This window comes from Pocillopora verrucosa, chromosome 4 (genome assembly GCF_036669915.1).
Source record: "Pocillopora verrucosa isolate sample1 chromosome 4, ASM3666991v2, whole genome shotgun sequence".
In the NCBI taxonomy this organism is placed as follows: Eukaryota; Metazoa; Cnidaria; class Anthozoa; order Scleractinia; family Pocilloporidae; genus Pocillopora; species Pocillopora verrucosa.
The window spans coordinates 13,327,858-13,353,099 of NC_089315.1; the positions used below are offsets into that span (position 1 = coordinate 13,327,858).

Sequence of the window (25,242 nt, forward strand, 5' to 3'; positions counted from 1 at the left end):
CTATTTTGTTAGTAAAAAACTTGTATTCCTTCACATTGGTTTAGCTTTAGGCAGAGTTAACGTGAGATTTTTTTTAAAAATCAATCGAGGCTGAATTGAGGTCATGTTTCTCGTTTTTTTTTTATTTCGGCGTAAACAAAACACGATTATAAATTGCTAAGCAGCCAGCTTTTCTGAGAAATTTAAAGATCAAAGAGTTAACGGGGAAAGATTCTTTAACGAGATTCAAAATGAATGCTATTAATCATACCAATAGTCCCTGACACGGTAAGAAACGGGACAAGTAAAGGAAAATGACGTTTGGCAATAGCTAACGGATATTTTAGAAACATATTTTTTATCAAATGATCTTTTACAAATTCCTTTTGACGGCGGGAATTGCTTTCCCACGTACAAACAATACATTATTACGGGGGCCCGAGTTCATTGACGTCACAAAAGAGGGCACCCCTACCCATGCATAATATGTTGAACAAATAACTTTCTTTGTTAAAATTTTCCCTTGCGGTCAATTATGGAATGCGGCGGAAGAGGCCCGTAGACATGTTAACGATATAAACATTCTTCGTTCAATTTGTTCTCAGTCTGCGGCAAATTAGATTTCATCTGCCTCACGCGTGAGGCTTGGGAGGTTGATTTTTTTAGGGATATAAAGATGTCCACATTTAATGCCTCACCCGAGGTGATTTTGTCCAAAAACGGTGCCAAATACCTACTTAAAAGAAACGCTAGTGAGAAAGAATTGTTTAAGAAGCAGACCTGGCTGCTAGACAAAGCTAAATCAAAAGAAGAGAGGGCCTTTTGCCGTGAGAGGGAGCGACTTTTACAACGTCGACTCTCGAGATTACAAGGAGTTGGTAAAACATCTCCTTCTTCAGACGAAAGGGTCAAAAGGATTACTGAAGATGAGTCTGATAAATGGGAAGTACAAAGTGATACACCATGTTATATCAAACATCGGAGAAAACAAGGTATTTTCTTGGACAGCTCGCCATTATGGTCCTCTCAAGATTCTGTGTGCCCATCGTCTAGGGCCTCCATGAGTCAAAGAGGCCCTGGAGTCCATAACTGTGATGAGTTTCTTAGTAGCCCCAGCGTGGTTAGGAAGTTCAAAAGAGCCATTTCAGAACAGTACAGCTTGACAAGCTCACGGACAAGCTCGCCGCGATCGACAAGTTGTGTTCTTCCCCCAATTTCACTTCAGTGTCCGATTTCTGGTAACGAGGGAGAAAGAAAACTCATACATGCACGATCAAAAGCAAAGTACAAGGAAGCGAGTTTCATTTGATGGGCCTTGATTCAATGACGGGTAAACATCAGTCACCTTCTCGGTGATAAATGAAAAACTATACCTTAAAGTGGCTAAAATGCCTCAAATTTAGAGTCAAAGGATAGAACGTGTGTCTTTGTGGAACGTACGAATACTGATATAATATTCAAGTGTTATACATGACAGTCATGCCCGCAACATACAATTTCCATATCACAAATTACTCATTACAATGTCTCATGGTTTTTTTATCATTACCCTTTTAGAATTATAAGTATAAGTTAAGGAATTATTTTATTTGAAGCCCACTAACACTTACACAAACAGCGAGTTATCAATTGATGAGACTTTAAAATTTTATAATAAAGGACATTTATGGATAGAGCGAAAACTAATTTGATATGTTTCATCTAGGGTGATTTAAAGTGGTCTTGTTGAATGTTATTCAAAAATGAATCGAGAAACCATCATTTACTGTCAAATCTGACAGGTAATTGAATCAAATCCAGTGCCCGGAGGTCAAATAGTCTAACTTTTCATAACAGATACAACGATTTTTAATATCGGCTGAGTTCTGATGAAATCTATAGTTATCTCGAAAAGCTTGAATAAATATGAACAAAGCGCGTGAAAGGGTTCAGGCGAAGAACACCACCGAACACCACCGAAACCCTGCCGGCTAAATACCGATTTTAATTACTGGGCGAGGTTGCCGGTTGGACAATCATGAGGTACTTAGTACGTAGGAAATTTCTCGGAAACTTCGGACGCCTCCTGATTAGAAAGAGGTGCATCTCAAAATGGTTAAATTTCTTAGTCGTCAGTACCCTTAAACACGTAAATGCTTGTCTCACCTTTTCGTCGGTTTTATTTCAGTAGGAAAGAAATGAAATAGCAACCCTTGCGTGTTTTTTTTGCTTGAATAATATTATCCTTTTGCGAGAGCTCCAGAATACGCTTACGTCATGTTGTGTGTTCTCTCGAATAGTGGCATGCAAGAGAATGTGTTGGATTGGCAAAAATGGTGCGATTGCGGTCTGCAATTCGACGGTTTTATGTTAAAAATCTATTTAGCTAGTTAAAGGTCTCTGTTCGCAGAATCAGAACGTCAATGTTTGGTTACATCCAATTTTTACCAAGACTTATGATCACAGTATTTGGATCATGTTCCGATGAAGCACCAATTACACTCCATGGCTACTGGCCACACCAATTTTTTGGTCTTCATTAATAAAAAATAAAGAGTCCGGTTTATAGAAAACGAGAAAAGATTCAGGGAGTAAAAGCAACTCTTTTTATTTCTCTTGGGCTATGGTTAGTTTCACTCAAACTTCAAGCTGACCCCTCCGAAATAAGCGGAAAATTTCTTCGAAACCTGAGGGACGCTTTCGAAATGGAAAACCGTTCATGATGAGAACTGACAGATGATAGTCGTTCAGAATCAAGGACAGAATTTTCCGCAATCAAACAAAATTTGCCAATTAAAAATTGAACGGCACCGTCCAAACCAAAATCAGATGGAAGCATCCGTAGTCTGCTAGCTCAGTGAATAGACAACTCAAAGCTTGTTTTTACCGCGCTATGTTCCCGGGTCGTGCCTTTCTTGCTAACTTTCTTTTTAATATCTTGTTCTCGTCAGTTTCTTTGTACAGAAAAGAAATTTTTACGTCATGAATAAGGTCGTTTTTTTATCTTGCGTAGGCTCTCCCGATTCTGGCAACCAAACAGTTTTGACGAACGGCGGTTTCACACTATAAGATGTATATATACCCCTTATATATATATATATATATATACACCCCTATATATATACACCCCTTATATATATATATATATATATATATATATATATATTTTTTTTTTTTTTTTTTTTTTTTTTTTAATTTTTTTTTTTTTATAAGAACGTCTAATTTTGGAGCTGAGGCTGAACGCTCTCATGTTTTTTTCTTTGCGACTGAAGCCTTAAAACGTTCCTAATAAATCAAGTCGGACGTGACCAGACCTAAGAGGGTAATTTGTCACTAGCTATTAACTGAGTTGATAACGTAAATTGGCGATTGTAAAGAGTTTCAAAGCTGACATTTCGAGCGTTAGCCCGTTATCATTTGCTCTGACGAAGGGCTAACGCTCGAAACGTTAGCCTTTGAACTCTTTCCGGAGGCCAATTTACGTTATCAACTCAGTTGATTATACCAAATTACCCTGTTACACTCTCGCACCGACGCAGCACCACAGTTTCATTCTCTAGAAACGTACCCTTTATTCACGTGACCAGACTAAGTTCGACTTCAAACCAGTTAGTTGTTTTCAGTGTATCGTGCAATAGGAAAACATTATTGTTGAAAAAAGGCCGCTAAGTATTTGAGTTAAATGTCCTGTTAGACCACAGTTTTACATTTCTTTTACCTTTGCTTAAACTTCACAAAAAGGAGAAAAATAAAGATGTTCTAAACTGATTCTCACCCTGGGTATGTTCTTAGTATTTTCTCAAAATTTTGGTTTATCTCAACCAGAACAATGGAATTTTTAATAGGAAAGGTTCTTATCGAAGGAGGGTGTGCGGCGTCTTTTTTTGGTCTTTACGGAGACATGGTCTTTATCGTTGAACCTAGACCGGTATAGGACATAAGCTCTGTTTTGCATGGTTTCTATTGTACCCATGATTACAGTCAAAGATCCTTTAAATGTTATTAAACACAAAAGTATTGGTCCATTTCGATAAATTTTAGATTTTGTTACACGAAAGTTTACTGATTATTGCATGCATTGAAGTCTCAATCTTCTATAAAACTCCTTTTGTTTGATCGTTTGTTGTTGTAGTTGTTGTTGTGTTTGGCTTCTACATTCAGAATCAAAGTAATTCAGTAATGATCAATGCGGGATTTGTCCCAGGTTGTGCTTGGTTTGTCACATTTTATATTAATAACTTTTAATTTCAATCGTACGTTCAGACACCATTTATCACGCTAAATTGAATAAAAGTACTCCTAAATCGATATGTGACATTCTCATTAAGCCTCGGAAAAATGACACTGTTTTTCTCTGCCAAGGTTAGTATAAATTTTCTTTTTCCTTTGTGTGGATTATTGGTGACGATTCGTCCTACGAAGTTCGATTCAGTGCTCACCGATATTACTACACGGTTTTACAAGGGATTTAGTGCCCCTGAATAGTCGCAGTGCAAATCAAATTCAAGACAATATTAAGTATGGGAATAGCTTTTCATATAAATATTTGAAGATAAATTCCATTTCCATTGGTATACATGTATATGCGTGCACCTCTGTAGCTGCAAGATAAAGTTTAGCTACCTCATGAGATCAGTCATGGAAACCATTGATTAAACTTATATTGTCCCACAGACACTTTCCGGTAGAAATTGCCGGTTCAAGATTTACATTCGTTGTGAAATGAAAACGTATTGTTAGGTAAGCAGATTAAAGCTGCTTATAGTGTTACAGGTAAGGCCCGAAGCTGCTTCTAATGTTACAGGTGAGGCCCGCTCAGCAAGATACACTACTTTATGGATCTGAGACAGTTCGTTCCATGTAAGTGTTTTGATCCTCATTCATGATGCGTCCGCTGACCCTATGAATCGTGCGCATGGACGCCGTACAGTTTGTCTATTGCATCAAGACTTGGCGCGGCTGCATGACAAGCGGGAAATTGAAGCGTTCCACTAGTGCGTAGAAAGTGTCAGTTATGGTTCGAAATGCGGTTGAAAAAAAATCACATAGTGACAAAAGGAAAGGGAAAAGCCCCCAGAAGCGCAGTTTCTCAACAGCTGAAGTGATATACAGTAATGCTAAAAGATCAGCTCCTGTTGATGAAGGCAGTGCACGAAGTAAGCTGATTTGATCAAAATTTACATGTCATTATTTGCTAACTACTTTGTCGTTATGATGAAAGAAAATGGCATGACTGATGAAAGACTTGTCGGTTTATGTTTAGACCTGGAGTTATCCGTCATATTTTAATAGATCAAAACGTTATCGAAATCAGCCAGGTAATTGGACAAACAACATGCCCACTTTGTGCACGAAATTGCGGACAGAAGGTTTAATGCGATATCGTAAATATTAAAATAACTGAGAATCAAACAGTACCTAGAGCCGCGTTCTCTCGTGATTAAAGCCAGTAATTTCAATACATTGCAAGAAGAAAACAAGTGCATGCGGTCCATTCACTTCATACGCTTTTCCGCAAGACAACGAGAGTGGTATGATTCGGGAGAAAACTATCTAAACATTTATCCTATCAAAGTTAATCATCAGAAAATTCCAGCATGGTGTTCAAAGTGAGATTTCCTGTACCGGATTGAATTTGTCAGCCCTTTTTCCCTGAAAAAGTCATGTCATTGCTTGTGAGAAGGTCATGAAATTGCTTGTGGAAATATTCTTTGGTCTCATTGGGTCATGCAAAATTTCAATAAGTGGAGGTTCAGTAAAAATCTCTGTATGGAAGTCTGTCACAATGACAAACATTGTAACCATGATGACAGTAATTTACTCCTCACAGTTTTTATATCAATATTCAAATGTATATACTGGAAGTGCCCATTGACTGTACACCACAGTTTTTAGTAGGGAGGGGGATAAAAAATCATAATCTAAAACGAGCCTTGCTCTCAGGGTTTGGGTCTACTGACACCTTGGGAATAAAGTTAATTTTTGAGTGTGACAATGTTATTTTGAAATGTAAATAATTATTGTTAGCAAATGTATTTTGACACATACACTTGTCTTATGGTAAGAGTGTAATCCATTCTGCTCTAAGTGATTAACAAAATTTATTTCTTTTGTGTTGTCTTTCAATTTGATTGCAGAAAGGAGGAAATATAGACCAGGGACTAGAGCTCTGATGGAAATTAAACATTACCAAAAGACAACTCATCTCTTACTCAGAAAAAGTCCTTTCTTCAGGGTGGTAAGTTTGATGTTAAGTTAAACATGAATGTTGCAAAGTTTGGTGTTGTATTAAGAAACTTTTAAGTGCTGCAATGTCACTTTTATCATTTAAAAATTTAAGGTTCAACTTTCAGCATAATGTTACCAGCAACAAGCATTGTAATGGTTTTATTCAATGTTATAACTGGTCACTGCAGTCATCCCCTTTATTTTGGTCTAAAGCAAAATTCTTGGTTTCAGTTTGTTTCTTTTCATATTCATGACCTTGGTGTTGAAACAGAAGTGGCCATTTCTGAATTACATGAAGTATCTTTGTTTTTTATTTCCAGCATAATTCTCACACTTGAAAATTAGATTTAATTCAGGGTAAAATAATATGAATAGTGGCACACTGATAGCCTTTCTTGCATTGAAAAGGATCATTGCAACCCAGAAATGGGCCACTGGATACAGAAATTGAACTCTCATGGGGCTCTGCTCTACCAAGCCTAGATGTCACTGCACTGGAATTGAACTTTGGTATAGGGTTATCTGACTCGTATAACTTTTGAGAGTTTAACACACCAGATTTTTGAGAATAGAGGCCTCATGCACCTGGTTATCATCTATCATCACATCCTTCCTCTATATTAATTGCTTTCAATGAATAAGAGAACTTTAATGGGTTGTTATTTTTCTTGTCACTAACTGTTTGCAGAATATTTGGAATGTACAGAGACTTTTTAGAGATTCTCAACAATTTCTTAACCATAAACTTAGTTACTGATATGATTAAATCCTTTAGTGGATCTTGTGTGGCACAGTACTGGTAATTTTAATCACAACCACCACTTTCTTTTTCAATTTGATAGTGTAATTGATATCACTTGGCTAGAATGTTTAGATTTTCTTGCTTTGTTATTACAAAATTATACAAGTAAGCTTTTTTATCTTTAGTTATACGTACATGTACAGAGGTTACATATTTTAGTTTATTGTTTGTTATAGGTCAGAGAAATTGCTGACAAGTTTTACCAGCAGGTAGAGTTAAGGTGGCAGGCAACAGCATTGCTAGCATTACAGGAGGTAAGGAATTCTGTGAAATTTTTGCTGTATGGTTTATTCTACCCTATGTATATCTACATTGTTAGTTTAATAATTTGCAGAAGTGTTAAAGACATAGTGATACATTTGGTAGATGTTGTGCAAAAGTAATTTTTAACTGTGAGGCTGGTTACTATGGGAGGGGGGGGGTGTGTGAATAGGTTTTCCATCCGTTGATATTTTACTTATTTGAGTGATTTTATCCCTGGAAAATGTTTCATTATAACTTATTACCCAGTAACACTTGTCCACAATAGTTTATAGAGGACTCTGCACTTGTTAATACAGTTTTACATTCTTTGAAGATGTTTGTTGTTTCTGTTTTCAGGCAGCAGAAGCATTCCTTGTTAGACTTTTTGAGGATGCGTACCATTCATGTTGTTTATATCCATCACAATGTTATTTTTTTGTTTTATACCTTGTTCCCTTTTACTCTCTTCATTTATAGTTGTTTACTAATTCTTTCTCAAACATTCTTTATTTGTGTAATATAATCAGTGTGCTTCAACTTAATTGTATGTTATTTTTTGGAAATTTTACATGTACACATGTAAATGAATGTGCATGAGTGAAGTATTTATTTCTTTATTGTAATGCATGTAGATTTAAATGACAATTGGTTCCTGTGTTGTTCTCTTTGTTTTTTCTTGTTTCTTTTACAGTAATTTGTGCGCCATCCATGCCAAAAGAGTCACTGTCATGCCCAGGGACATGCAGCTGGCCAGGCGAATCCGTGGACGACATGATGGGCTTGGTTGATTGAAAATGAATATTTCATCACTTCATAAACCAAACTATGGAAGAGCACTTTTATTTTTTAAAAAGATGTATTTTACTTCATGTAATATTTTTTGAGCAACTTTTAGTTTTTCTATTTTTCTATTTTGTTTTATGTAACTTAAATGCATGCTTGAAGTAAATTTTAAATCACTTTGAATGTTTGAACTGAGTGCTGTAATTATTTAACGGAACTACTCATACATCAGAAGGAAATAAAATTATTTACTAGACTAAGTACTGTACACTGTCTTTAAGTTGTCTGTTTCTTTTTTGATAGTGACCTTTTTTAACAAGTTGGACTCACCACACTTGGTTCAAAGCAGCTCTACTTATCTCTAATACTACTGAAGTAAATTATAAAATATTGGATGAATCGAAAGAGACCGTTTACATTGTTCGTGTTTGTACGTTACTGTTTGCCAGTGTGCTTTAAAAAAAACTGTTGCGTATTATTTTGAGATTAATTGAAAATACCTTCCTAACAATAACACTTTTGTCATTAGAACCTTTACACCTCGTGGCTGAGTGTAAGTTTTTAATAGTCCTAATCGTTTTAATTGATTATCACAACGCGAACCTTTGTTTCGCTGCATGTATCCCACTCTTAGCTCCTTTCTCCGTCGATCAGGTTAAGATTTCTCTTCTGCTTATCACTACCCCTGAACATCTTTCAAAAAGTGGTAAAAACAAGGATCCTCTAGTGAGGCTTACACAGCCGATGAAAAGTTTTCGAGTATCATCATTCAATCCCGCCCCCATACGGAACATAGTCATCATGGGCCAACTCGAACATAAAGGTTTGGAAAGCCAGTCTAGTCTTTTCTGTATACAAAATGCTTAGATGCAGTGTTGATGGTGGGTAGTGCTTTTTAGCTTCCCGAAAGTACAATATACGCTGAAGGAGGGTTTGTTGCTGAAACTGCAATGGAGTGCGCGTGGCTTATAATCAGTTGTATATTGTTTTTATTTGTATTTTTTGTATGTATTTTTGTGTAATCAGTTAACAATGTATTGATGTGCACATAAACGTCTGCTGTTATTGTTTTCTTTGCTGATGACTGACGTTGGTTTCGAGTTTTTCAAGCAATATTAAACTTAAAACATTCCAGACCAGTTTAGTATTAGTTGGGGCGATGATGTTTCGGAAAACGGTGATTTGCAGTTATTCAACCACAGCGCTTTCGCGTCTTTTACGAACGACATGAAAAAAGTCCGTTGTTAAGATTATACAGCCCGTTCATAAAAGAATTTCCGTCCAAAGTGGGCTGGTACGATTGCCGAAAATAGCACCTCTCCTACGAAACAAAGCAAGCCATAAGAAGCCTATCAAAAAAATTTTTTTTACTGTGCAGGAATTTGAAATCATATGAAGCTTAGATCTATAACTAATGATCAAATCAGAAGTGATTTTTTTGGTAAGTCTTGTTCTTTGTTAAAATTACACCCATATAATAGGCGTTGAACTTCGCCTACAATTTTAAAACATCTTTCCGGAGTTTGCAACACTTGAACGGTGAATTATACAAGGTACCACGGCGACTCAAATCAGATCGGAAGTGAAAGAGATTTTGTTGAAATGACCATTGTTCTTTGGCTGGACCATCAGTTGCGGTCAAAAGATAACTTGAAAAACGGTTTGAAAATGGAAAGGACCATTGTGATCTTCGAATGAGTGGGTACCCTTTTGAAAATAATACATGTCAAATATTACCTTAAAAGGAATTCAGTGATATCGAACAACCACTTAGTTTACTATACGAGAGTGAATGAATGAATTGTCATTTAACACAAACTGTATTCAAAGCAAAATAGTCACGCAGCAAAACCCACAACTCCTACCTCAATGCTGACTCTGGAACAGAATACAGCTCCACATGTGCGCCAAAATATTTTGTATAGTTTAGCAGTTCATTCATGATGTAGTGATACAAAAACAGTTGTTTTGAGCGCGCCAAATGCTGTTACATTATTTTCTTAGCCTTAATTCTATTACTCACGATTGCTGAGCGGTCAAATGTGACCCCTTTCACGTGCCCTTTCCGGTGCCTCCCAACTTCCTCCCCCGGCCAATATGACGCAAGCGCAGAGCGAATCGGAAGTGGTTTTAATAACACGATCATGGCCGCCGGTTGAGTAACTCGCAGTTTACCTTTTGCCGCAGTGATTTACGCGCGAAATGGGCTCGAGATTAAGGTAAAAGCTTTACATAAGGGTGACTCATGGATCTTGATTTTTATTGACAACTGATTTGTTTCAATCAGGCCTTTCCCTGAGAGGATTTTTGAGTGCTTTTTGGAAGTCGCTGCCCCGACAGATAGTGAAGGTACGGTCACTGTGTACATTTCACCTGGAAATACAATCTTTTCTGTGCAGACAGTCGAGTCCTATAACCTCTTTTCTCTCAGCGACAATTTCTCTTATAACATGTCATAGTGTAATATTCCCGAGGAGATGTGCACAGACTCAAAACTCGCATCATTTCAGTGTAAAATTAACCTATCTGAGGTATCGTGAATTGGCTCGCGTAGTTAGAAATCTTGAGTAACATTTTTTATACTTTGACCTTTGTTGTTTTTATGATGACCTGCGTTTTTCTGTCAGTTCACAATAAATACTTGCTCCATCTAGGCGGAGTGTCATTATTGGCTAGAAATCTGGACATATATGCAGTTATTGCGATTCAAAAATTAAAATATTGACCACGAAACAAACGAGTTTTGATCTTACACTTGTTGAACTTGTTGAATGAAGGGAGAATATAAGTTCCTCCTTACGTGATGGGAATAACAAAACCCATAATTACATCGCGGAAACTGCATTATTATCAAATATAAATAGCGAACGTACATAAATGTGATCGTTTCTTGCAATGTTTATATTTAAACACAATGAAAAAGTCGAATTGCATGTAATTACACTCGACATGATGTTAAGTACTTTCGTTTCCTTTGTTTTACTGTTTTCGATCGCATGGTTTATGAACTGGAAATCATTTCCTTTGGTATTTGTAGTCTGACTAGATGATATCTAGACTAAAGTTAAAAAATCTTCATGATAGAATGTTTGGGAAGTTGTTCGTATGCTATTTGCTTTTTTGCTACAATTGCAAATGTGGTATGGTAATCCAATTCAGCAAAAGTTATGCTATCCTTCCAGCTAATGGGGCTCTTTTTCCCTATGGGGATTTTTGCAGACATATTTTTTTACATTATACAAAAGTATTGTGCATATTTTAAAAATTTAATGACCAATTTTAATGTGCAATAGTTACAGTGAGGTGTGAATTGACCACCAAACTATTTAGGAGCTGAAGTATACACGTTGGATCAGATGACAGATTCCAATACAATTCTAGGTTTCCAGCAGAGTTAGGAACATTAAGAATTCATTACATTTTCATATTTAGTGCTACATCGAGTTTGGAAAATGGCTTGATGAGTGTCTGAACCAAAGCTGCTCCACAGGGGTTCCAAAGGCTAGGAAGAAGGGCCCAGTGGCTCCAAATTGGAATTCCTTTTTACGATATACCACACAAGTGAACAGTATTTTTTTTGTGAACTGATTGACTAGTTCATAGGTGAGCAGCCAATAAGACAAAACCACATGTCAAGAGTTTCATTTTCGACCTTTTTTTTTAAGGAATATTGAAAAAAGAAATAAATTTTCGTATAGTTGTTTATTTTTGATTCTGACATCTAACTGTCCAACCCCACCTCCTATGTAGTCATATACTTCAATCAGGTTATTAAGATTACTTCCTGAAAGTCTTTAACAGGACCTGGCGTTGGTTGTTATGATAATTTGTGCCTTTTCAATTTTTACATTTGCTGACTTGATGCATTGGTTTTCTTGTAGGTCCAGAAACAAAGTTTATTCATCCCACAGACTTTGATGAAAAAGTAGGTGTTTGATCAAATGCCACCAAATGTGAGAACAGATAGTGAAACCTTATCTTGTTGTCAAGATGACAACTTATTTAAAATTGAATTGACCTTTTTCAGGAAGCATTAAAGGCAATTCCTCAGTTTTGCTATCCTTGTGTCACAAGTTCGTAAGTATACATCAAATCATGTTGTAAGTTGTAAATGTTTAGAATGAATATTCCTCAACCTTTTAAACACTGAAAGTGATCAACTTCCCCTTATCATACCATAGTTTATCTTTCATGGAGGATATGAGGTGGGACAAACTTATCAGCTGTAGGGTGATCAAGCAATTTTCATCAAAGTGTCAAAATTAATCATGGATTGCTTCAGTTTTGTTTTGCCTCACTATGTGTGTGTGATTAGTCCAGAAAACTAGCATGAGTTTTCAGACTAATCAGTTGCAAACCAAAACCAACTGCAGTTTGGACTCTTGAGTTTTCTGGCCCTTAGAGATGATTGCTTGTTTTTACCTTGAGTTCTCATGGGTTCCTCTGGACATCTTCTTTTACTCTGATTGGTTATTGTGAAAATTATCAAATCCTCTCAATTAGTTTATTCGGAAATGTATTAACTTAAGAAGGGATAGTTATGGATTACATCTTGGGAATCAAAAGGGTTAAGCTAGTGTGCTATTTCAAGGTAATGTTATCAGCAACAGGTTTGTGATGAGAAGTAGACAAAATGTTTTCTTCTTTACAGGGAAGCTGTCCAGCACTACACTTTTGTTCTCACTGACATTGAAGGAAAGTATAGATTTGGGTTTTGCCGCTATTCTCCAGATGTCAAGACCTGCCTCTGCATTTTAAGGTATTATACTTGAACAGATGATTTAGTGTTTTTAACACTGGCATAATTGTTTTGTTGTTGTCTTTTAAATATTAAACTACAGCTGTTAACTGATTAAAATAATTAAGTTTGTTTTTTCAGGTAAAACATGACATTGATAGTTTCACCTCTGATTTCAGCTATTTGCCGTGGTTTAAATTTTTTTATGAGCTTCTGAATAGGATTTCAGACTTGAAGAGAGAAAATGAGGTAAAAATGTTCCATAATTATGCTTATTTGCTTTTTGTGTACTGTTAGAACATATTATTTTGTAACAGTTGACAATTTGAGAATGCAATGACATTCTTTCTGTTTGATGAACAAATATTTTAAGGTAGAAAATTTAAATTGTGCACGTATTATCTATGTCTATTTAATAGCTATTTTCACTGTGGTATCTTCACTTTCAGCATTTGCCTCTAGGGAAAACAAAAAGTGTTGTTCAATTTTCATAGCTCTAGATTTCTAAAGCAGCACTTAATGTTATATATTGGCCAAAGGAAGCAATTTTGAGTTATAGTGTATTTTTGCTGTCCAGTGTAAGCTAATTAAGCTGTGATATATAAACTGGAGAAAGTTTTCATGCTATTGTTGATGAAGTAAATTAGTTTTGTGTAGGAGCATTGTACTGAAACACAAGCAAGCTTGGTATCAATATTGTGATATATATTAGGCAGACTTTTTTTATGATAATTTGGCACACTGTGAGTTTTTGTTTTGTTGTGAAGTTTGCTGAATTTTAAGAGTCTAAGTTGAGTTTTTTTTTTTCCGGCTTTAAATAGAAATGGAATAGTGTCTATCATTTGACATTTTGTTATGCAATATACAGATTAATGCCATACTTCCAATACTGAATCATCTATATGGTCAAGCACCTAAAGAACCAGGCTCCAAGTTATCTGTTGCAGTGGATGGAAGCAAAAGAGTAAGTTACCACACAAATGTATCTTATGAGTGGTGAAGATTGCTTGAGGATAAAACAACTGTTTTAAAAAAATTGTTTTGATTTCAATCATGTAGGTAGGTTCCTGTTTAATTAATAGTTTCAACCAGTACCTAGCTGCCTAGTAAGGAATAGGGGTAATCAACTTGTTGAGTAGTTCCTAATTTTTGCAAGTCCATAGCAGCCTTGTGCTGCCTCAAAAATTTATAAAAGAACAGTGTGATTGATCATTTGATGGCTTCTAACTGAAGCTGTATTGTGGTTCAAAAATATAAGCCTTCATAAGAGTTAGTAAAACAACAGCATGTTTGCTGATATTTCAAGTTTTGTAATTTGGGATTAGCATCCTTCAACCTACTATTTTTTCTCATAGAGTTCATTAATTTTTAAATTAATAAAATGTTATTTTTGTTACATTTTAGGATATTTCCTTTGTTGTGCCAGACACTACTAAGCTACCCAGTATACCAGATGATGTGAGTGCCTTGAAGCTACTAGCTGTGTCATGTTTTATCAACTTGAAATAGTTAAATAGGCAAATTATTTATCCTGCCTTGGTGCCCTGATTTATGACTTAATTTTAAGGAGAAAGGTAACCTTTAGTTAAATTTGTGTAAAGAGTTCTAAGAAGGGTTTAGTGCTGAAATTGAATGGGATTTAAAATACTGTATATCCTAACATAGGAAATTCATGCCTCATAAGGAGCATTCTCTCTACTGTCCTTTGTTAAAATAAAGTACCTAAGATGAATAGCCAATAATTCCACTGCCAAAATTTACTGGAGTGTACAGTATGGAGAATTATGGGCCAAAATGATGGAGATCAGCAATGTTGATATCAATGGGCCTCTTGCTTAAAAGCACAGAAACAAAGGCAGCAAAAGTTATCTCATCATGAGTTAATGAGATTGTCCTTAATTTATGTCAATCTCGTGAAGTATACAATTTATTTTCCTGAAATAATGCAGTGGCAAGTGGGGGCATTATAACCCAGTAAGATTAAAGGTATTTAACAAATGATGGGTATGTTTGTTTGTTTGTTTTTACAGAGGAACCTGACAGATTACTTTGCTGCTGTCCATCCCTCGAATATGATTTTTATATTTGCCAGGTAAAGGTTCCTTTACTGCTACACAGTACATGTACATTTTGTACTTTTTGCATTTAAATATCTAAATGACTATTTGCTGTCATGGTGTAGATATTGCCAGGTTCCTGGACTCCTTGCCACTTGCCAATTGATAAGTTCACCTTAATTAACTGGTGTATGTTTGTGTTGATAATACTTTACAATTCTCTCTCTTAGTATGTTCTTTGAAAGAAGAATAATAGTGACATCCAAGAAGCTTAATTTGGTATGTTGATTCTGCATTATTTAAATAATTGTGTATTGTTTACACTTTAAAACAAGATTTCCTAGAAGGAACGTCTTGCTGTTGTGTTTAGTAACTTATAAGTTTTTGCAGTATTATTAGAGGCACAAACTGTTTTGACTCATTGTTCATCAAAATTAATATTCTTTTCCAGCTAACTGCTTGTACATATGGAGCATCATCCCTTTTATATCCGATGCACTGGTAGGTTTTATTTCCTTCCCTCACACCAGATCATACCTTAATTATGCATCATTAAAGAAGATGGTTGGCTTTCTCTAGATTCAAAGTGGTGTAATAAATACTTTTTTGTTAGTGGTGCACATTTTCAGTATGCTGTGATTATAATACTTTTTCATCATTTTATAGGCAACACATGTTTGTTCCTATTGTGCCACGGCATCTGTTGGACTACTGTTGGTTAGTATGTAAACAATGGCTTACAGCTTTTACACTGACAATTTTGATTTTTTGTCATAAAAAAATCAGTACTATAACACTAGCAAATATATGGTAATAAGCGAATAACATATTTACATATCTTTAACAGTGCACCAATGCCATTTTTGGTGGGAGTTCATTCATCACTAATGCCGGTATGTACTAAAAGTGAAGTGAATTTTTAAAATTAATTAGGGCTTAAACGTAATCAAGTAGTCAGTCACAGATCCATACAAAAAAAACAAACATACTCACTAACTAATTTGCAGTCTCTCAACGGCTATTTTGAGTAGAGACTTTCTAAGCCATTGCATCATGTGTCTTTGTAGATTGATAGATATTTTAATGTGTGGCTTTTGAATGTAATTTGTTTAAATTTCATGGAATCTGTTTGTTAAAAGTTTTAGTGTCCTGAATGTATTTGAATTTGAGGTTAATGTTCCTTTTTTTGCTATGCATTTTTAGAAAGTTCGTCTAATGCCACTTGATGAAGTTGTTATTTTTGATGCTGATACAAATACAATAGAAAGTCCATTTGATGATGTAGCACAGCTTCCTTCTGATGCAGTAAGTTTCAATTACTGACTATTGCTAATGCCTAACAAAGTTTCAGTTTAGTAACAGTACAATTATCTTTTGTAATTAGATGTGTCTTAAGCTTGTGGGCTCCTTAACAGAATGATCATTTCCCAGCTTACTGCTCAGACACCTGACCACATTTGTGTAGCTGTTACTTGGGAGCTTTTATTAAAGGTATCTTTTGGTAATTGATATTCCAGGGAAAGCTGGAATAGAATGAGACAGGATTCATAGGATTGATAGGAGGCAGTGTGACTTAGTGGTTAGGGGCTGGGGCTTATAAACTGGTGGTCCCAGGTTCAAGGACTCCACCTTGCTACTCACTGAGTTTGTTCTTGCTTTCCCTGTGTTCAACTCCTTTGCTGTACTTTGTATATAGCCAACTGGTCTGCCTCTTGCCAGTTGAGGTTTTTAAAGATTATGTTTTTGTACAATGTTTGGGTCCAATTTGTTCTTACTGGCCTGGAAAGCTCCATTTGGGGAGTGGTCAATCAAGTATAAATACATATATACATAAATGTAAGGACTTATGAGTGGCTACACTTCCATTTCAGTTATCAACTCTCAAGAGCACCCTTAAAAAACCTGTTTATCCAATTGATGACCATGTTTCAAGGGCTTTTTTATGTGCCATGGTGTCACTTATAGGATGCTACAGAGATGCTTTACGGCTCAAGACTGTGAGTATGATGTTACAAAAATTTATCTTACCTCAGTTTTTTTGCTTTTTTCATTAATGGAATAGCGTTGATCGTATCTTTGGGGTTTTGAGTAATTTGAGCAAAGGAAATTTTGTGAGTCAACAAATAAACATTTACATTTATGTTATACACTTTTAGGGCGAAAAGATTGTCTTCGACAGGGACTCGTAAGTATCCATGTTCCTGTAGTAATAGATTCAACTGCATTTGTTTATTGAACTGCATTGTAAAATTAAACACACAAAGGAGGAAACGACCTAAAACCTAGATGTTGGTGGGATATCCACATAGAGGCTATCAGTCCTCGGATTGATTCGTTCAAGGCTCGTTTTCTCTCACGGCCGAGTAAAACCAGCCCTACAAATGACAAGTCAGGCGTGAAGGAGAACATAGAGAAAATTTTAACCTTAAGAAAAACACTACATGTTTTCGAAGGGTTTGTCCCAAAGGTGTCTGTTACTCTTTTTCCTACTCGGGTTGAAAAAAAAATTCATGTATCCCTTCGAGCAAAAAATAAGAAAAATTTATGAGTAAATGAACCTAACTTGTGTGATTGTAACGACTTTTTCTGTTCGTTGTCTTAGATTTGTCCAGTCAAAGTCTAACAGTAAAAGACAGTTACTGGAATTCATTCTTCAGTTGCAAATATTTGAACAGGTAATAACTTAGCCTCACCTTTCCATCGAAAAGCATCTTTTCCCATGCATAGAAGAAAAGTAGCGTTTTACCACGCAATTTAGGAGGTGAGAACGAAGGAGATCGCAGTTCAAAAAGTCGATTGATGTCCACCATTTTGGTCTTACTCTCGGCGGCCACGCGCACTCTGCATTTGAAGCTCAGTGATTGGTTAAGATTAAATTTCCGCGATTTTCGCTACGGTTGAGTGCATAAGGCTTCCTAGTGATTTTTCCCGCGTTTTATACAGGGCACTTGTGTTTGCAGTGAGTTTGACTATTAATAGTATCGAGTCCATTTTTGTGCTCATTGTATCCTAAAGCATTTCTATGGCTTACAAGTAATACGTTTGTTTACTTTTTGCGGTAACGAGAGAATTGACTCTATGTTGTGGTAAAATTTACTGTAAGCGTTCATCAGTTCGAAGAATACTCTTAATTGTCCAGCTGAAAGGGCTCCTCCTCCTCTGGGCTCGGAGGAACTTGAGTTTATAAGGTAAACATGGCAGGGGATACTACACTAGTAATGAATACATTTTCGTCTAAGGTTTTTGAACAGTGGGCTCATGTGTTGTAATTTTTACAGTTTATTGCAGAAAGACTAGACATGTTAAATGAAGGAAGAGGATTCAACGATGCTTTTGAAGAACAAATCGGTTTACAGGCTGAAAGTAAGCAATCTATATTTTAAGTCTTAAACATCTCGTGATACCAATTTTTTCGTTGGTGCTGAGCACTGCGTTGTGATTGTTCCATTAATCTGGAATACGTGTCCTTGCTATCTCATCAGTGTAGAGGCTTCGAAACACACCTCGAATGCTTTCTACAGGCTTAGATGCGTAGCGTATCGGATGGGTTTTTAATTCAAGTCCTCATTAACATTTTTTATTCAATTTATATATTTATAAACAGCGTAGCTATTTTTTTGCTTGTGCCAAGTGGCTGATGGCTACCAAAAAGGAATGGGGGGGGGGGGGGAGGGTAGAGGGAGGAAGGGAGGGAGGGGAATTCTTATATATCCGATGCACTGGTGTTATGTCGTTCTGCCGATCTGCTTATTTTATTATTTTTTTAACAGCAGTGGTGCAAAGGCCGAAAACTCTTCCAAGTGGTCCGAAACCTTATAAGCGTGGTTTAATGATTTTACTAACACCATTTGTTTTTCGATGTGTTATTTTTTGCAGATAAAGGAAGCTGGAAATCACAGTATCAGTCGTGGATGAATGAAACTAAGGTTTTTGAAGAATGGCACTTCTGATCAAACTGTTGTCTTGGATGTTCTTTTACTGTAGACTTTTCAGTTGACATAAGCTAAGAACAACCATAGTGAGAGAAGTATTAAAAAAAAAAATCAGCTTGTATTGCTGATTAGTTGTTTTTTTTTTCTCTGAGTTCTCGTTAACTTTTACAACACAGTCGAAAAGGGCTCTAAAGCTCCGTGACAATGAGCTTTGAGTTACTGCTTGAACTGAGTATTCTTTAGGAAGCCTATTCTCCCTTCTCGCCGGCCATGTAGACTAATTCTCTCTTTCAGTGACATTGAACCTGTGCGTTTTTCATTTGCAGAAATCTGGCGGTGCTTTCCTCGATAAGGTAAACTAATGACTTCACAGTTTTTGCCTTTCTCAAGAAGTAATTTGAGTCTATCGGTAATGTCGCAGATGAAGAAAATTCTACTTTTTAGCCATCATTGAAATTTCCGTATCTTAAGATGTTTTTTTAAGATCTCATTATTTCTTGATTGGGCCTTGTTTAGCTTGTCATGTCATACTTGCATTGTGTATTACTTTTTTAATTTTATGATTTCTTATCCAGGCTGGTAACATGGTGAAGAAACAGTGCAAGAATAAATGGAAAACTGCGAAGGATGGAATTAAATCAGTTAGAGCTGATTTAGCGGATATACTGAAGGGAAAGGTAGAACGATATTACTTTGTAAATTCTCAAAGAAAACCTTGTTTTTTTTTATTGTGGCTGTAAGTTGTTCAGCAATTTACGTCGACTTCTCGTTGGTGGTCTGTTGTCTTTCTTGCTTTAAGTCTCTCTTCAGAATTCGCAAAGTTTGGCTCCACTCTCAAGCTTAACTTTACAAGAATACACCAATTCTGACGTAGCGATCAATCTTAAAGGAGTATGATAGATTATGGTATAAACATATACTTTCTGTGTTGGCCTATGTTAGGCCATCAATCAATGTTTTATATACACACACACGTACATCTCTCGAGATTGTGAATGGCTAACACGAATGTCGTAAGCCCAATGGTTGTCTTTCCACGCTACCTGTTCACTGTGTAATTCTTTATTTGTGGTGATGAGATGAATGAATGTAAATAGCAAAATTGAAACGTGTAGCGTATTTCATAGGGACAACCTTACAGTTGTGGTAACACACAAAGAACTCGTACATAGTAATAGATTAGAATAATGAATTGAAGTGTGCGGATGGAAAAAGGAAATGCTCTTCTTATAGGATGAGGACGAGTATGCAGGAGAACAGAAGAGATCAAATACCAATCCGGAATTCAAGTCGTTCTCAGTTTACAGACTTTCACCTTTTAACAAGAGAAGAACAATTTCGCCTGTTGAGGTAAATAAGATCTATGCTCAAAGTGCAATTAAAGCCAGGTGATTCATTTTCCCTTGTAGAACAATCCATGAATTATTTTGACTGCGGGAGCGTCTCCTTAGAACAGGTGTTGATACCGTCTTAGTTTTTGTGGTGGTGGTGGTTGTTGTTGTTGTTGTTGTTTGTGTGGTTGATACAATGGTTGGCCAAATGTATTTCGGACAGGTCCTCTTTAAGGACAACATCTTAAACGCTACCATTTTATTATTTCCAAATGTAGTGTAATGAATCTCCAATGTAAATTAGGCCCCTTTTATGCTTGCATACTCCCATATAATGACTAAATTTCTTGGACTGCTTGTGTCTTAGTTCGAAAAACTCAAACTGGAAAGTGGCGCAAAGGAGCGCCCACCCAGACCTCCTCCGCCTCGGCCAAGTCCTTACAGCGCTTCTGCCAAGCGCCCTCGCGCTTCAGTCATGTCAACAGCGGAGGGAAAGTTCTCCCCTAAGCTGGTTGCACGCAGCAGTGCCCCCAATCTGTCATTGGAACCTGTTGTGGCCGAACTCATCTCACTGGATGACATTCCAAATTCGTCAAATGCTAGTGATAGGACACAAGGCTCGACTGATTCTTTGGTGAGTTTTCTTCGGGGATGTATTAATGAATGGTTTTGCGGTTTGAACTGAAATGCGTCGAAGAAGGGATAGTTCTTCAAAACCGAAACGTAGATAAGGGTAATCTTTGCGATCTTTGTCGAAGAGGTGTCAAGGTTAATGTGGGTTTTGAAAGTTGAGATGATCGAAGTTTCTTAATTCTTAGTCTCCGCTTGAATGATAAGCGAGGTGTTTGGCAAAGCTGGAGGTTTTGCTTTTGAGCGGTTGGTTGAGTTTTACCCCTGTTAAAATTGGCATGTTACATTGTCAAGTTTTCTGATGTTAGTTTATATCTTTAGTGTAAAGTAAGAAACATTTGAGCGAAAGAGATTTGTAATTATCGCTGATTGCTTGTCAAGCTGTGGTATAGACGTTATTTATTTCAAGGAAAAACGGGCTCCTTTTACCAAACTTACTTGAGCTACTTCGTATGATCGATTATACTGCCCTTATTACAATAAACGCAAGCTACTTCTTCTTGCAGGAAATGGGCTCTTTAAATACATCCAGCGAGGATACAAATTCATTCCTACCCCTAGAAACATCCATAAATGAATACTCTGCTGGAGACATCACTCCCTCGGGAACCTTTAGCTATGAGGATGTAGACATAAACGTAAGACGATCAAATTCAACTAGGCATAGTTCAGAGAGTAATGAAGCGTCAGTAGAGAGGAGCAAATCATCTCCGTCACGACCAAAACCACCAGTTCCAAAGAGACCAGCTTCGGTAAAGAGAAAGCCTCAAGACTCAGCGAACCCTCTATTAGAAAACGCACACATGGGGGATAATGTTACATCAACGTCAAGTGCGACGAAGCCACCCAAATCAGTGGACGATATATTAGAAAGTGCTCAAATTGATGACACGATTTCTCCATTGAGGCCAGTGTCGTTATCATTATTACGAGACACGATGGCGTCACTTCCGGTTGATGCACAAGAGTTTTTGTTTCCTGAGACGGACGTTAAGTCTCTTGAAGTGGGTACTGGAGCACAAAATAACAGTAATGCAAATCCAAATTTAGGAAATAATAGAAATGAAGCTGAACTTCCACAAAGTGTCTCGACGTCGAATCATATAGGTGCTGTGGATTTATCCCTCTTGGAAATTAGAAGAGACAGTGGTCCTGATCACAATGTGCCAAAGAGTAACCAAGCGCTAGAAGTCAACCAAAATGTGGATACCAAGAGCGAAGAAATCAAGTGCGATAAACAAAGTGGTACTTCTAATTCCCAGCAAAGTTGGGTTAACTTTGATTAATGTATATAATATGTTAAGTATGAAAATTTCTCATAAAATTACTTTTATTCGGTCGTCAAATGCTGGCGAGTGATTTTTTGAATTTCAATCATCGACTTCATTCTCGTTGTTGTAAAATTCAAATATGTAGAATGTAAATCAAGTAGCTGCCTATTTTACGCCCACGACAAATTTGTATGGAAATATTTTGGGTCGATCCCGTTCTTGTTTATATTCTACGGTCATTTAAACTTGTTGGGAATCATCCACGTCTAATAACCGGAAAACAAACACAAGATTAAAGATATATCTTAACATTGCTTGTTGTAAGTACATCTTATTTTAAGATATGTATCTTGATCTTGGTAAGATCATTTTTCCTCTGTTTTATTTTGAAACGAAAATTTATTGGATTTGTATTGTTTGATTTTCATTTAGATGTGTTGCGAGGGGATTTATTCAATATTTTAATATTGTTTCCATTTATGTTTTCTAAAACCAACGAATTCGCCGTGCAATCTGGTGTTGCCTTTGTGGGTTTAGTGGTAGAAGAAAGTTTTAACAAGAGCTTCGGTTGAGTGAAATTCACAATGACAAAAAAATATTTTAAAGGTATAATATAACATGCTTTCCAGAAGGGTCTATTGTAAAATAAATTATATTCTTAATATTTTTAGCAGTCTCTAGCTTGTAGCTGATTATATGTTCACTTAACTGGGCGTGAGCGATACTCTTTTTCCACTTGCAACTTTGAAACAGTACGTAATCCAGCGGAATCAACTCGGTAAGTATGTTTCGATCACGGTACAATGCCTCTTTTTCTTTCAATACGAAGTTTTGTTTCTTAAGTGAACTAATTAAGATTCAAGGTTGTCAACATTTGATAAATTCGAAACAAACACTGCTTTGTTGTGAAAGCACTTCCTAGGCACTATTTGTGCTTTTAAATTATAATCGGCCGTTCCACGTCCTGTCATGGATTTTCCCCAAAATAAGATTGTGGAACTTAGATGGAAAGTACGAAACAGTTTATAAATGCAGTAGATTGGTTGCTAGATTGAGATGTAACCAATTTTGCGCAGAAGAATTGTGAACCTAAGATATTAGGAAATATGGGCGGTCTTCTCAGTCAAACGAAACGAAAAATGTGTTTTTGCAAATTTTCACAGGCTGAAAACTGAAAGATTTGAAATCATAGCATTTTATTTTAAGTACAATAATATGATTGTAATAAGAAATGGTAACTAGCTCAGAAAATTAGAGCTCAGTAAAGTATGTCCCTCTGAGCATATATTCATATTTCTTTGCTTTTACGTTACTTTTATGAAAAGGTGTTAGCACCACTCTAAACACGAAGACAGTCACGGTTATAGCCAAAGCGTGCATGAACATTGAGTATATTTACAAAATAACGTATCGGCCTGCAAAAAGTTAGGCTCTTTTTAAAACTTGAAATTCCTATTTAATAAATTCGAGAAGGGGCGGTATTTCCTTCAGATGTCTGCTGTCTTGCTGTCGTTTTTTGCCATGACTAACATTCTCTTTAAAATCAACTGTTCTTCTTAGTAGATTTATTAACCCTTTAACTTCCAGATCAAATTTGTAATTCTCCTTACTGTCAACCATAACATTGTTATAATGTTAGTTCAGAGAATTTGGTATTGGATCAACTAATTATCCTCAAATTGATATTTTTCTTTATTCTCATCACTTATCTGGTTGATATTGTATTGATATCGTAAGGAGAAATTCTGTCTTGGTCACCCATTGGAGTTAAAGGGTTAAAGAAGATTGAAAGTGCGTTCGAGGTAAAAGAGTCGCTGGATTGGCGGTTTCTTTGTAGACGCGATAACACACACGACGATTCTCAACAAAATAACCTGGATTTCACGAAATTAATAATTTATTTACACACTTACATAACTAGACGAGTAAATACGCGATTATGAAAAGAGTTACAAATTTCATGCCAATCCCGCACGCTTAACCCTTTAATCCCTGAGTGACTAGCATATAATTTCTCCCAACAGTATAACCCCTGCATCACACAGTAAGGTCAAGGGAATAAAGGAAATGATTACCAACTAAATATTCCTTTGATTGATTAACAAATTCTCCATGTCAGCACCTTATGAAATATAAAGAAAACGATATGGAGAATACAGCTATTTCAATTTACGTTGTCGGATCAAAGCTTCAAGGGTACGGGACAAGACCGAAAGGCGGTATGGGTAGATTAGAATTAATTTTAGGCTTTCGGGGTTGTCGGCGCGAGATGGACATGGACATCGGAGATCTTCGCTGTATGGACGAGGCATTGTTAATTTTGCTGATAATTATTCATTAAGATCCCATATTCCCCTTCGGTCTTGTCTTGTAGGCTTTGATCCGACAACGTAAATTGAAATAGCTGTATACCTACTGATGTTAGGGTGTAAACGGTGAAACGATCACATGACGGATGGCAGATAAAACGGCACGGTGGTCAGTGACCAAGTTTTGGAAAAGGAAAAAAAGCGGATAGGTCATTTGGGGGATGTGATAAACGTCTTTGAAAGGAATGTAACTTTGAAGTGATGGTGGTTTACGTACTATATAAAATTTAAAGCTAAGATCACGTAGGTAATGCTCACAGGAAAGAGACTGGTAAAGATGAATGAGATTAACATGGATTTTACATAAAAATATTGAAACTTGAAGCCGAATTTTTCAATGTATAATAATATTTGTTTACTGATTAATCCAACAACTAGTATTTCCTGGAAAGCCGAGCTTGTTCAAGGAAAGTGGGGAAAATTCCAGCAAGTATCTAGCAATTCAAACATCTGCCGAATGTCGGAACTAAACCGAGATCTCTTTGGGCGTTTATGTAGAAGGAGGAGAGCTATAATCCCACTTCATGGAAAGGCTCACTCTGAGCTCTCCAGATCAAGGTAAGATTTGATCCTGTTAAAATGTGACAGGCTTATCTATTTATAATTTGAACCACAACAATTTGGAAGAAGGTCGAAAAAAAAACTTGGATAAGAAAGTCTTAAATTAATAAGAATAGTAGAGGGCGTCATCTAGACGGTTCGGATCTCGCCAATTGGGTTTGGAGATAACCGCGACGGTTTCCAATGTAAACTTCACTACCTTTTCGATTTTAAGTTTATAGTTATTGATATACCAATTACTTAAAATGACTTTCTATAACTTCCGGTCTCCATCATGATCAAAATCTCAACGGGAGTCAAACACTCCCATTTGGTCATCATTTCTAGAAGGATAACTGT

General features: G+C 36.4%; 2 protein-coding genes across 2 annotated transcripts; both read left to right on the plus strand.

The window, feature by feature from the left end:
* The first annotated feature begins 4,907 nt into the window (after positions 1–4,907).
* LOC131771063 (histone H3, embryonic) lies at positions 4,908–8,274 on the plus strand. The gene is made up of 5 exons (XM_059086818.2): positions 4,908–5,114; positions 6,096–6,196; positions 7,165–7,242; positions 7,589–7,626; positions 7,923–8,274. The coding sequence occupies exons 1-5, from the start codon at positions 4,973–4,975 to the stop codon at positions 8,017–8,019; spliced, it is 456 nt and encodes a 151-aa protein (XP_058942801.1). The 5' UTR covers positions 4,908–4,972; the 3' UTR covers positions 8,020–8,274.
* Positions 8,275–10,151: 1,877 nt separating this feature from the next.
* LOC131771079 (DENN domain-containing protein 1B) lies at positions 10,152–22,286 on the plus strand. The gene is made up of 24 exons (XM_059086835.2): positions 10,152–10,233; positions 10,302–10,363; positions 11,896–11,939; positions 12,042–12,091; positions 12,666–12,773; positions 12,932–13,001; positions 13,621–13,716; positions 14,157–14,210; positions 14,783–14,844; positions 15,040–15,088; positions 15,261–15,310; positions 15,476–15,526; positions 15,657–15,702; positions 16,013–16,114; positions 16,681–16,806; positions 16,966–16,994; positions 17,412–17,484; positions 18,088–18,172; positions 18,686–18,735; positions 19,068–19,094; positions 19,317–19,418; positions 19,975–20,091; positions 20,440–20,706; positions 21,209–22,286. Exons 1-24 carry the CDS (start codon positions 10,217–10,219, stop codon positions 21,986–21,988), a joined length of 2,517 nt encoding a protein of 838 aa, XP_058942818.2. The 5' UTR covers positions 10,152–10,216; the 3' UTR covers positions 21,989–22,286.
* Positions 22,287–25,242: the final 2,956 nt, after the last annotated feature.

What these genes read in the sequence shown, in the direction of transcription:
- LOC131771079 (XM_059086835.2), top strand. An exon ending in CATCTGTTGGACTACTGTTG is followed by an intron (nt 15,527 to 15,656) that starts GTTAGTATGTAA and finishes TATCTTTAACAG; the next exon opens with TGCACCAATGCCATTTTTGG. An exon ending in GCGGTGCTTTCCTCGATAAG is followed by an intron (nt 19,095 to 19,316) that starts GTAAACTAATGA and finishes TTTCTTATCCAG; the next exon opens with GCTGGTAACATGGTGAAGAA.
- LOC131771063 (XM_059086818.2), top strand. Translation starts at nt 4,973, where the DNA reads ATGGTTCGAAATGCGGTTGAAAAAAAATCACATAGTGACAAAAGGAAA. An exon ending in TGATGAAGGCAGTGCACGAA is followed by an intron (nt 5,115 to 6,095) that starts GTAAGCTGATTT and finishes ATTTGATTGCAG; the next exon opens with AAAGGAGGAAATATAGACCA. An exon ending in AAAGTCCTTTCTTCAGGGTG is followed by an intron (nt 6,197 to 7,164) that starts GTAAGTTTGATG and finishes TGTTTGTTATAG; the next exon opens with GTCAGAGAAATTGCTGACAA.